The sequence below is a fragment of the Lates calcarifer genome, linkage group LG15 (genome assembly GCF_001640805.2).
Source record: "Lates calcarifer isolate ASB-BC8 linkage group LG15, TLL_Latcal_v3, whole genome shotgun sequence".
In the NCBI taxonomy this organism is placed as follows: Eukaryota; Metazoa; Chordata; class Actinopteri; family Centropomidae; genus Lates; species Lates calcarifer.
In genome coordinates this window covers 4,547,841-4,559,843 of record NC_066847.1, presented here as the reverse complement: position 1 = coordinate 4,559,843, position 12,003 = coordinate 4,547,841, and the positions used below count along the sequence as shown (strand labels likewise).

Here is a 12,003-nt window from a genome sequence, read left to right as displayed (position 1 = left end):
TCTTACCTGTGCAGCTGGATCTTAAGCGTGACCACGTGGTAGACGTCCTGCAGCATGTCGGCCACTGTGGCATCCGGAGCGTCTGTCACATATGACAGGGGGACAGGGTTCCACTTCCCCACCTGAATCATGCCTGAATGTTGCAATGTGCACATATACACACACACACACACACACACACACACACACACACACACACACACAAACATGGGTAAACATGGACACACATGGGAATAATGACAGATGTGGACACACAAAAGCATCCAAATGAACAGGTGGACAAACATAAAGAACGAGGATACATCAGTGCAAAGTTCATTTTAGCATTTTAGATTTTGTTTTATCTTAAAACATTAATGAATGAAGCCATAGGTCGTCTCCTGGTAAGCATTTTGGTGACCTAAACACTCTATATAAACTGTATTTGTTACTGAAATCACAACAACCATGTAGGAATTTCTCCTGAGACAGACCTACAAAAAAAAACAGCAGCCCACACAGCAGGAAGTGAAAAGGGAGACTGCTCATGGGAGAGGTGAGCTAGGATGAGTGTGTGTGTGTGTGTTGAAGTGTGATGGACAGGCTATAATAAAAGAGCACGCTAAGAGGCACCTTGAAACAGCCACCCTCGGCCTGTGTGTGCTCAAGTGCAATTAGCGGACCCTTTCCTCCACCTGCCCCTCCCACCTACTGAGTCACTGAGTGTACACGTATATAAATATATACAGTGTGAGTGTGTGTTTGTGTGTTTTACTTGCCTATATGCACAGAATGTGAATGTGCAAGTAAACATTTTAGTAGGCAAGCCCTGTCCGTTTAGACTGTGTGGGAATGTGTGTGTGACCCTTTAGAGACTTGAGCATCTCCTGTCTGGGATCAGTGTCAGGATGTGTTACTGTGGCTTCAGATCTGCTGGCGGTCGGCTATTATGGTCACAGATTGTGTGAGTGAGGCATAAAGAGTGTGTGTTTGAATGTGCGCGCAAGTAACAGCATGTCAGAAAACGCTGTAGAGAGGACGTTAATGAGCATTAGAGAGATAAAGGAAGAGGGGGGGAAAGGGAGAAAAGTGTCAGACCAGGGTAGAAAATGGAGAGATGATGATGAGAGTCAATGAGTGACATCAGTGGTTACCTTTGGCCTGGGCCGCTGAGCTGTGGGAGTAGCCCAGCGACAGCAGGGCCATCTCAATGAGCTGGTTGAAGAGCATGTCCTTGCGCACCAGGACGAACTCGGCGTGCTCCTCCTTGCTGTCGAAATCCATGGGATTCTCGTAGTGCTCAACTACACAGAACACAGGCAGCATGTTGCCTGAGGACATCGAGACACAGACACGCGAGTGAGAACTGAGAGAGTTCACATTTCTTCACATGCAAACTTTGACCTTCAGTGTTCTGCGTGTCTGCGGAGGGGCGAGATTAATATTTAGTGCTGATGATTGAGTTACACTGAGTTACATTGAGTGTCAGGGGATTATGAGTGAGTGACTAGATTAATGCTCAGTGGAAGTTCTGGACAGAGTTTGGACCACAAAGGCATTTTTCATCTTTTATGGGGCCATTTCTATCTAAAACTCTCCCCTCTTAGTCTCAGTGCCAAACTCTCACATCAAGGTGAGGAATCAAATGCTCCTCAGGTGCATAGTAACTTGCACAATTTCAGGGACTGGATTTGTTTTGCTTCTTTTTTATTTAGAAATGCTCTCTTTTGTCTTGTTATTTCCACAACCTTACTCCTGAGTTTTGTATGATTTTGCACCTGTAATCCAATTTTAAGAAGCTCTTTATTAACTGTTAGAGGATTCTTTCTTACTGTCTAATGTTTTTTTTCCCAGGCTTTAAGACACAATATTTAAGAGATGTTGCACTGTGGCCTGCAATGACTTGTACACGTTGTTTGTTTAAGAATATGAAGAATATCTACATATTATGGGTGCAATTTTCACCTTTAGTTGAGTGTGAACAAACATGAAGCAGCCACAAAAATCCTTCAACTCATGTGTCTCCTTTTGGCACAATAAAGTGTTTATTCACTGTCAAGGTGCTGGGATCACATTAGCCTTTCCTTCTGCCTGCCAACCCAAAATCATCTTCCCATGATGCAGCGCTTCAAATCCCAAGCCACCTCTGCACCCCGAGGTTTACTACTCTGTGTCAACAGTGGCTCTGCTGTTAGGTGGAATGAGCAATCCTTGTCCAAAGACTACTGAATGTTCAAGGGACCCACTGTGCAAATATCAGCCAATATGCCATTTTCGCTAAAATAACATCCCTGAAATTTAAGAAAGTTTACTGGCGTAGGGGGAGCTTGGCCTTTTGAAGTCTTAGTCTGAATGAAAACAGCAGCAGAAAATCGAAATTTTGTCAAAGTGTTGGTGAGGACAGTATCTATAGCTTACTGTACTTAGTAAATCATGTAACGTTTATGAGCTGTTGCCCTACTTTCCAAGTATGTCTCCACTCCACTGTCACCTGGACTAACTTCTGTACATTCATTGTCCTTGCTGATGAAAATGATTCACATTCTAATATTTTCCAATCCCAGGCATTCCAGAAGATGCACAGAGCTCTGGCAAAACAATCAATAAGCCGACAGATGCCAGGGAATGTGCTGAAAGAGCTGCTTTTCTCCTCCCCTGATTTTAATAGATAAAGATCTAACAATAAAGACTGCTGTGTAGGTTCATTTGGGGGATCAATACTGGCTTTGTTTCCAGGGAGCCCAGAGAGGGCTGCAGTAAATATTGTTTCGGGCTCGGACACAATGCCCACTGTGGGCCCTCTGCGAAGCCTCCGTGGCGGACCGCCCGCCTCCATCGGCTGCTTCACCCTTTACCCAGGAAAAAACTGACAAGAGGAAAGGAGGAGGGGAGGGGAGAGCAATGAGGAGGCTTGGAGGAACAAACGTTGTAGGAGGCCAAGAGAAGCAGAGATGATGAAGGTGAAAAATTAGGCTCTCTCAGCTGGAGTGCGACACGTAGATTAAAGGAGCAAATAAGAGAAACGGCCCATCTGAGGACACTCACACAGCCACATTCCAAGAGTTCCTGAGTCCCTCTTGCCCAAAGAAAACCAAACCAGCCAAAAAAACAAACAGACGAGCTTTAGCAGCCAAGTGCTATTACAACTCCAAACCTGCAGGTTTTCAAACTCATTTCCAACCCACTAAAAACAAACAAACAAGAAAAAAACACAATCATAAAAAAGGTTCATATTTTAGATAGCTCTGCCCGCCGTGTTTTTCACGAGACGACACCAGTTATATTAAAAAGCTATGTCATAATCTCAAAGTAAAGGCTCCCTTTAAACAGCAATGGCTCTTAAAGGACTGAAACTTTCCCTTAATAAACAAATGCCGGCACAGGAGGGCTGCGGTTGGAGAGAGGAGCAGTGACACAGCGTTATGCAGCACGACACAGGAATAATTCTCACAGTGTTCTTCTATTAGCTATTGTCTGGGCAAATAAGTGGGAGTGTGTGCTGTGTGTGTGTGAGTGAGTGTGTGAGTGTGTGCTGAGATAACTACAGAAGCATTGTAAAAAAGGTTTAAGAGTTTTGCAGGGGGTTGTGGTGGGTGGAAGATGGTGTGTATGGGTGTGTGGGAAGGGGGCTCTTTACATGGTTTGTTCCTCTCTTACTCATGCACAAATGCACACAAAACTTAGTTCAAGTGTATTTGTTTCATAATCTGTTTGTACAGACTGTGTTTGAAACTAACAATTAATTATTTTATTGATTATTTGCCAAATATTCAATTAATTAATTAATCTTTCAGTCTATGAAATTTGAGACATTCATCAGAAATTTCATCATCAGTTAATCTGCAGATTATTTTCTTGAATTTATTGTTTCGTCCATAAAATGTAAGAAACATTTGTGAAAAATTCTCATGACAATTTCCCAAAGCTGAAGGCAACATAGTCAAATAGTTTTGTCCCACTAACAGGTCAAACCTTATTCAGCCGCCTGTTACAACAGAAAAAAGCAGCAAATCCTCCTAAATGTTTGGTATTTCTGTGTGGAAATTGACTTGTTGACTGGTGATTAATTTACTGTAAATCAGTTCATCAATTAATCAACCAACTGTTTCAGCCCAATCAGGAAAAGTGACAAGTGCTCCTTACAATTTCCCCAACCTCAATGTGAAGTCTTCAAATTGATTGTTTTGTCCAGTAAACAGTGTGAAACCCAAAAATTTACAATCATGTCAAACTGGAGAAATCAATAATATTGTCACACTTAAGATGCTGGAGGCAGAAAATGACAGACAAACCTTAAATCAAACAAAACTGCTGTTGATTAACTTTCTTTCAATTGAGCAAATGACTAAATCAACTAATCATTCCAGTGTTAGTCCAGATCCGCAGACACACTCTCTCCCTCTTACCTCTCTTGTGGCAGGTCTTCAGCAGGTGGCCAGTGGGTTTGTACGGGACCCCAGCGAGTTTGGCCCCGGTGCTGCCCAGCCTAGCCCGGCCCAGGGGACTGCCGTTCTGCTCCAGCCGGGGAAGCTTGGCCGGCGGGGCCTTGGCCTCTGCCATGCTGTTGACCAGCTCAGAGTTCTCCTTGCCCAAACACGCCTCGCTGAGATGTTCCATCATTCTCAGCACCTCTGCTCACTATCACCTGGGGAGACAGAAACAAAATGATTCAGCTGTCAGCAGAGATATGTGTGCGGCATAAAAGAAGCACAAGAATGAACAGCTGAAATGTGATACGAAGGGAGAGCAATGAATACAAAATATTTTGTGTTGATATCACTAACATGTGAAGACGTGAAGGGACATTTTTATAGAGCAAAAAAAAATGTGCTTTAAGTAATTGAGACCTCTGAGAACAGACCCATTACGGCAGTAACTGTCAATTCGCTTCAGCAATGACAACTCGGGCCATGGTGACGTTTTCGTGCCACTGTAATGTTCCCATTTTTCAACACATGTATTATGTATGGGTGTCCCGCTAGAGATTCCCATGCGAGAGGGTGCAAACAAGCCCCGGTTTTAGTGCAAACACATTAATTTGCTCGGAGATTCCACTTGAATGAATACGGTGCAGTTCAAGGAACAAGGTTGTGCTGTGGCGCACGCAGAGTGGGGGGAAACTAACGTTAATTCAGCTTCTGAGTCACTTCGTGTGGCTTCACATTCATGGCGCAGCTCGGAAGGAAAGGCCGCAACGTCATTTTCACTGTGACTGACAGACGCATACACACACGCTCACACAAAGTCAGTTACACGACTTTACAGGTGTGAACTTTATTTTTAGATTTTGCATGTGCAGAGAGATATTCATGGCATGCAATAAGTTTACAACTTTGGGATTGGGGTGTGGGGTGGGGGGGTGGGCGGTGAAAAAGAAGCTTCTGAGAAACTTCAAAACAGACAGTTGCTGACTCATGAGGTTAGTCATCAAAAGTTAAAGTGGGGAAAGAGAAGAGAAGACAAGAGAGGAAATAGAAAGGAAGGAAAGATGGAGTCTCTACGGCTGCTTCACCCACAGGTGCTTTAGTGCACAGATAGAAAGCCACTGACTGAGGCTGAAGCTGACAATTAATACAGTATTTGAGCTCCAAGGGTAAACTTTTATGGTTAGACACCTGATTTACTGAATATTTGACTAATATAAGATGTGTTAATTCGCAACACTGCAATAGACAAGTAATTGCATGCAGGTTAGTGCACGGTGCTGATGAACATGAACTGGAATGCTGTTATCAAAGAGTGAAAAGGGCAAAATCATCCACCCCCACGCAAAAGATCATGAACTCCCCCATTCATAACATGCAATGAGGCAACTAATTCCCCACAAACAGGGGGGCCAACGGAATCCAGACCCGGATACAGTCTGGATCCAGGTCAGGATTTTTAAATTACCTTAAACCACAAAAACAGAAGCAATAGTTCAAATGGACACATTAGCCCCTGAAGGAGGGAGTTAAAGGAGGACAAGTTGAGTTTAAAAAAAAAAAAAAATCTTCCAAACCAACCTGAAACGCAGCACTTCAGCACTGGAGAGCATATAACACCGCCTGGAAAACGCGTCTTCTTCAAGTTTGGACAGGGTAGAAAAGAAAAGAAAAAACAAAACAAAACAAAACAAAAACAACTCCTGCTTTCCGGTTCCTCTCTTGTTATCTCTCTGTCTTTAGGTGTGCATGACAGCGAAGAGTTATTTACAAAAAAAAAAAAAAAAGACAGAGTGAGAGGGGGAAAAAATCAGTGTTTAAAAAGACGCTTTCTCCTGCTCGTCTTCTCAGAGGACTGACAGGCGGTGCGAAAAAACAACAACCCGGCGGCGGGTCTGTGGAAGAGACGACGAGGTCGAGATGGACCGTGATAGGCGAACATTGGTAAGCGGTTATTTATGTGTGTGTGTGTGTGTGTGTGTGTGTGTGTGTGGTAGCCCTAACGTTAGCTAATTCCGTCCAACTGGAGGAAAAAAACGGCAACCGTAACCGTTAGAGCCAGCGACATTTAGCACAAAGTGAGCGGTTAGCCGCGTCCATCGGTTACAAGTGAAGACGACTTCTGCTTTAGTTTCGCACCACAACATCCAAATCGCTACATCGGCAGGCAGGCAGGCAGGCAGCCGTACAGTACAGTCAGCAGCCGCCAGTATTACACCAAAAGCACCTCGGACACACTTGTAATAATAACAACCGCCGCCGAGACCTAATAAACCCTCGCTGTTGTATGTTCACGAAGGGACTAAAACGTACATAGAAATAGCTCAACGTCGGCTTAGCTCGATTTGACTACACCGGTAGAGACTGACTGAGAGAGAGAGAGAGAGAGAGAGAGGAGGAGGGAAAAAAATAATAATAACCGACTGTGTGATCTTGCAATCGCGTTTGGAGGCGATGTGGAGACGATATGCGGACAGTCGAAACAGGTTCGCAAAATAAAACAAGGAGAGGGGGGTCAAAAAAGTGCGGTTTACTTTCCCGATGTCGAGCATAAATAAGGCTTGCTGTGGATGCATAAGAGAGCTGCCTGCGATAGTAATAGTAGGAGGTGTCCTGTTGGTTGGGGATTGGCGTCCGGACGGAGCTCCTCTTTCTTTCTATCTCCCTCTCTGTCTCTCCCCCTCTCACTCCGTCTCTCCCTCTCTGTCCCCATTAAATTATTAGTTGTATTGACTCATCACTCCCCCCTCTCCTCTCCTCGCTGCTGGTGCTGCTGCCGCTGCCTGTGCTTTCCCTTTCTCCTCCTCATTTCAAATGGCGTGGTTAGAAGGGGTAAGAAAAAAAATTTAGTGGGGAGGAAAAAAAATTAAAAAAAAAAAATAATAAAAGAGAAGAAAGGGAGAGGGGGTGTATGTGTGTGGGGTGGAGAGTGGGTGAGAAAGAAAGAGAGAAATAATCCCCCTCTTTATTTAGAAAAAAAAGATGATTCCTCCGCATCTCAGGCCGAAAACTCCTGGCGGAGACAAATAAAGTGGAGAAAGTGGACAGGGAGAGAAACCACACACACCCCCGTGCATACACTTACATAGACACACATGCAAGCACGCACACACGCACACACACACACACACACAGGCGAATACACACACAACTGAGAGGAACGGTGGTGCGATTTCCGGCTGTGCGCGCAGGAATTTTTAATCAGCTTGATTAGAGTGAGGCGGTCCTGCATTTATTACAGGGTAGCACACAGATGCTCACACACACACACACACACACACACAAGATACCTTAATTTATGATGTGCGTGTGTTTTTTTTAAACTTTGGCCCAATTTACAGGACAGTTTTTATTTTATAAGATATTCTACAGGCAGTGATTTTGATGAAAATAGCAAAAGGTAAGATGAACTACTTGACCCCCAGTCATTCTGAGATAAATAAACATTACAATAGAATAAAGAGAACCCAAAAATACATGTTACATGTACAGACATGCTTGTATGTATCCGCTAACACCAAAACCTCATCACTGACATCTATTTGTTTAACAATTAGTAAGTTTTACAATCAGAATATAGAAAATGTCAAGTCTCTTCCTTCTTTATACAAACACAAGTAAATAACAGTTACTTCCCATTATATCTACCATGAATTGATATTGATATCACAAATCACTAATAATGACACCTAAAAAGTGGGTAATAGCTTTACTCTAATATTAAAAAAACACCAAGTTAATGTTAATTCTTAGACAAGAACTATAACACGAAACTAAATTTTGGTATGTTTAAGTAGGTATTCAGTAACATCTTGCACTCTTAAAAGACCACATTATGGTGGTAATACTCTCTGACTTTACAATAATAAATATATGATAGGCTTTAAAAAGTGGGAAGTCTCTATTCTAACAGATAACTTCTGTTGTGAATTGCGCTATATAAATAAAATTTGACTTGACTTGACTTTGACTATTCTGAGCACTAAAGGTGATGAAATTAGTTATACTGCAGTAAGTTGGTGGTGTGTTGGTATCAAACCGGAGGGATTTCTTAGTCTAATATTTAGCTCATGCATTGTAAATTTGCAGAAATTATGGAATAATACAATCACTAAACAAACAAAAAATGAATTAGATTTTCAAAAAGGTGTTGATCAATGTTTTTTCCTTTTTGTTGTCATAATTTATGGCAATTTGATTACACTTGATGATGTCTGCTGTTAAAACACATCAAAATGGTCAATAAAAAAAGTAGTTTAACCTCTTTATGCTACAAATAAAAAGTTTATTTTGATGGGATGTCCTGACTGCTACTGCACTGTTCTCATTCTTCTATTCTTTCACAAACTTTACCTCCGTAGCAGGTCACACTGTATTATGTCAAACTGGATTATACAAAAATATTAGACAAGCTAATCTCTGTTGATACTGTCAACAAAACCCTGAACTGTCAAAGTGGAAGGAGAAATGAAAGGATGTTTAGAGGCTGGAGAGCGACACAATCTCTGCAAACAATAGCGTGCTAGAAGGTTTTCTCAAGTTGATGTGTGAGCTATTGTTATTATTTTGTAATTATTTCATGAACCTTTCCCTGCTGGCAAGCTTTGCTGCTCTAAAGCAAACTGCAGAAATATCAGACAAGGTAATCTCTGTTGATATTGTCAATAAAGGCCTGATATCGTGTTTGTACCTAACCTTAAGGTGGCCTAATAATAACGGTTTCAGTCTGACTTGTCAGCAAGGGCCAGACTAATATCTAGTGAAGACACACACAGAGATGACAATAAACACACTGATGCTGTCTGCTAGTTTGAGGTGAAGATGTATTTGGCTGTCCACCTAAGAAAAGCAAGAAGGGGTGGGAGGAGTGTGTAAGGCAAAGGTCAATGTCAAGACCACAGAGAAAATGTTTCTTTTCTTTTTACACACACACACATGAAACAGGCTGAAGTAATATAAAAAGTAAGTTTGTAGTAAAAGCACTGAAAAGCAATAAGTATTCTATCACTATTGTGCCATAGATTTAACATAAAGATTTTTATGTTGGGGCACCATGAGCCAACTTATCAGACCAATATCTACATCAGACAAAAATGAACCAGTATGTCTGTCCAGGTTGTGTAAGAACAAAAACAGGAAACCATCAGAAAACAGGAAGTGTGTACACCTATCGCGATGTCAAAGCCAAGAGGTTATGAGCCTGCTGTGGAGGTCAGGCGCATGTGAAATGCTACATACCGCTACGTGCTTACTAGTAAATCTTTGCAGGGCTCATAAATTCCCTCTGTGTGAGACCATAAATACAGTAATAGTACATTGTCTCACACAAAGCTGTTTCATAAACAATGCAACACCACAGACATGAGCTCCCCGGCTTAGCTTGACAGTAACCACTGTCAGGTGACGACAGTAGTCGAAGAAACTCTACGGAACAACCACGAACGAAAATACTCAGATTCACGGAAGGTGTTTACTGATCACTTTTAGGGGAAAAGACAACGGAGCCCTTAAAAAGAAGTCTGAAACTGGAACAACTCAAACAACCAATCACGGAAGAAGTGATGGTGCATTGTATCACCACGCAGTAGAAACAGTACAGTTGCACCTCTCATTCAACCCCTAGTTGTGAAACCAAATCATTGTTCCACCTACCCCATGTGAGGTCAAAAGTTTGCTCATTTCAAAATACATTTGTGTGTGCATTAGGAATTCACAACAGAAGGCCAGTAAAGAAGCTTTTAGTGGAAAAATACAATGTGAAACTCACCTTGCAGACCTGAGATGGAACAATGCCTTGCAATATTGACACCTAGTTAGCATGAGCAGTGTGAGTATTGAGGAGGCGGCAGCTTTTTAAAAGGGTCCCGTGTCTGTGGTTTTTTCAACAGGAAATGGAAGAGTTGTTGAAACTGCATGTAAAAGACCCCTACATGTTTGAGTTCACAAGCAGAGGCTGCTGCACAGATTCAGTGATCAATTCTTATCTTAACCATTCTCTAGGTTTCACTGCCAACACTGTGTACCAAACACAGCTGCGGTGTGCAGTGTGGTTAAATGATTCTGCTGTGTGTCTGAATAAAGGACCCGAACTGTGGAGTAATTACTATATTTTCACAGATTCATTCATTGAAATCTCTGAAATTCACGTCACTGAAGACATCAAAGTAAAATTTGCAAAATGAATCACGTTGAAGTTACTTTCTATCTTGAGCTCTTTGCTGTATTATAGGCACATTAAAGAGGATGAAATTGTCCGGTAACAATGTTTTTTGTCATTTAAAAAAATAAAGAAAAGCAGGTAATATTTTGTCTCTGAAATGGATGCGAAGCATTTTTGAAAACATTTAATTTTTCCAGAATGTGCCTCCTGTTCAGGTTCGTTGGTGTCAGTGTGATATGTAGTAACATGAATCGCACAGACAAGCTGCAGCGCCCCCCCCTCCACACCACAACCTTTTCCTCAGCAGATCATTTTGCATCACCTAGACCTGCACGGCATCACTGCACAACATTCTGAATGTTGACATGTTTTTCCACGTTGACGTGTTTTACATGATGTTCACTGTAGCTCCCGTCTCTCTCTTTGTTTTTGTTTTTTTTGTTGTTGTTGTTTTTTTTTTCTTTCCTTGGCCGTGGTTAGCAGCGTTCGGAAAACAGGAGCGACGGTGAAAGCGAGCCATTGTCGGCAAATGCTCTTTTCTATCTGGCATGACGCAAGCAGCCGCAGTCATTTCCACTGTGATTGTCGGGCACCATCAGAGAGCATCGATAACCCCTGCCAGGCCTTGGCACCGCCAACAGGTGCCGGCACTGCCAGCTAGGTTGGCACCAACGTGGCTGTGAAAACCCTCTGACATCCAGAAGGGCACAGATTTGCACTGAATGCACCACTGAATCAACACTGCTGATTATCAATTAACATATACCGTTTTGTATCACAAAGAAAAGAGGGAAAAAATGGGTTTTGAAACACAGAAAGCCTGTTTAAAAATACTAGCTGTGTGCTGTTATAATCATGTGCTGAATGCAGATTTAGCCCTGTTCAAGGTGGGTTTTTACAAGCCTGTGTGGCTTTGTGTTGGGGAGATACAGTATGTGGTGTGTTAGGCATGTGCACAAGTGTAATTGTTGAGGCAGTATTTTGTGCCTGTTGGCTACATTTCTAAAGAAAACATGAAAAATGACATGAGTAACATGACAGACTGAATGCTAAATTACAACAAAAGACACTCATATTTAAATGTCAGGAGTCATAGCATTACACCGCCGATACATTTCACCTTCTCTGTGTGTATTACCACAGATACTGTATGTTCTCATCATACCATACTTATCAAAGCTATCACATCTGGCCTGCTGCTTTTTAAACCACATGTTTAAGTCTCAGGAGGAATGAAATACAATGTCTTTCTTTTAAAAAAGACACTAATAATCAGCACGCATCCGGGGAAAAGACTGAGAATGAATAAGAAAATGTATCAATGAGAAGCGCTGTGTCAGGCGAAGCCAGCGCCTTCACTTACTGTACGTAGGTGTTGTGATGTCTTCATGCTCGCCACTTGTGATGCGTCTAATGGGCATTAATACGATTATTTGGATT

General features: G+C 42.2%; 1 protein-coding gene across 9 annotated transcripts in view; it reads right to left on the bottom strand.

Moving 5' to 3' along the window:
* The window catches only part of LOC108899555 (DNA-binding protein SATB1), an 85,417-nt gene that overhangs the window by 41,972 nt on the left and 31,442 nt on the right, over positions 1–12,003 (bottom strand). For 8 of the 9 annotated variants that reach the window (XM_018700053.2, XM_018700051.1, XM_018700057.1 and 5 more), the window contains exons 2-4: positions 4,386–4,624; positions 1,134–1,310; positions 7–133 (exon numbers count right to left, since the gene is read on the bottom strand). In XM_018700053.2, coding sequence (XP_018555569.1) covers positions 7–133; positions 1,134–1,310; positions 4,386–4,599 — 518 coding nt within the window. In that variant the 5' untranslated portion in view covers positions 4,600–4,624. Of the gene's footprint in view, positions 1–6; positions 134–1,133; positions 1,311–4,385; positions 4,625–5,984; positions 7,531–12,003 lie in introns of those variants that run through there. The other variant, XM_018700052.2, reaches the window with a different exon arrangement.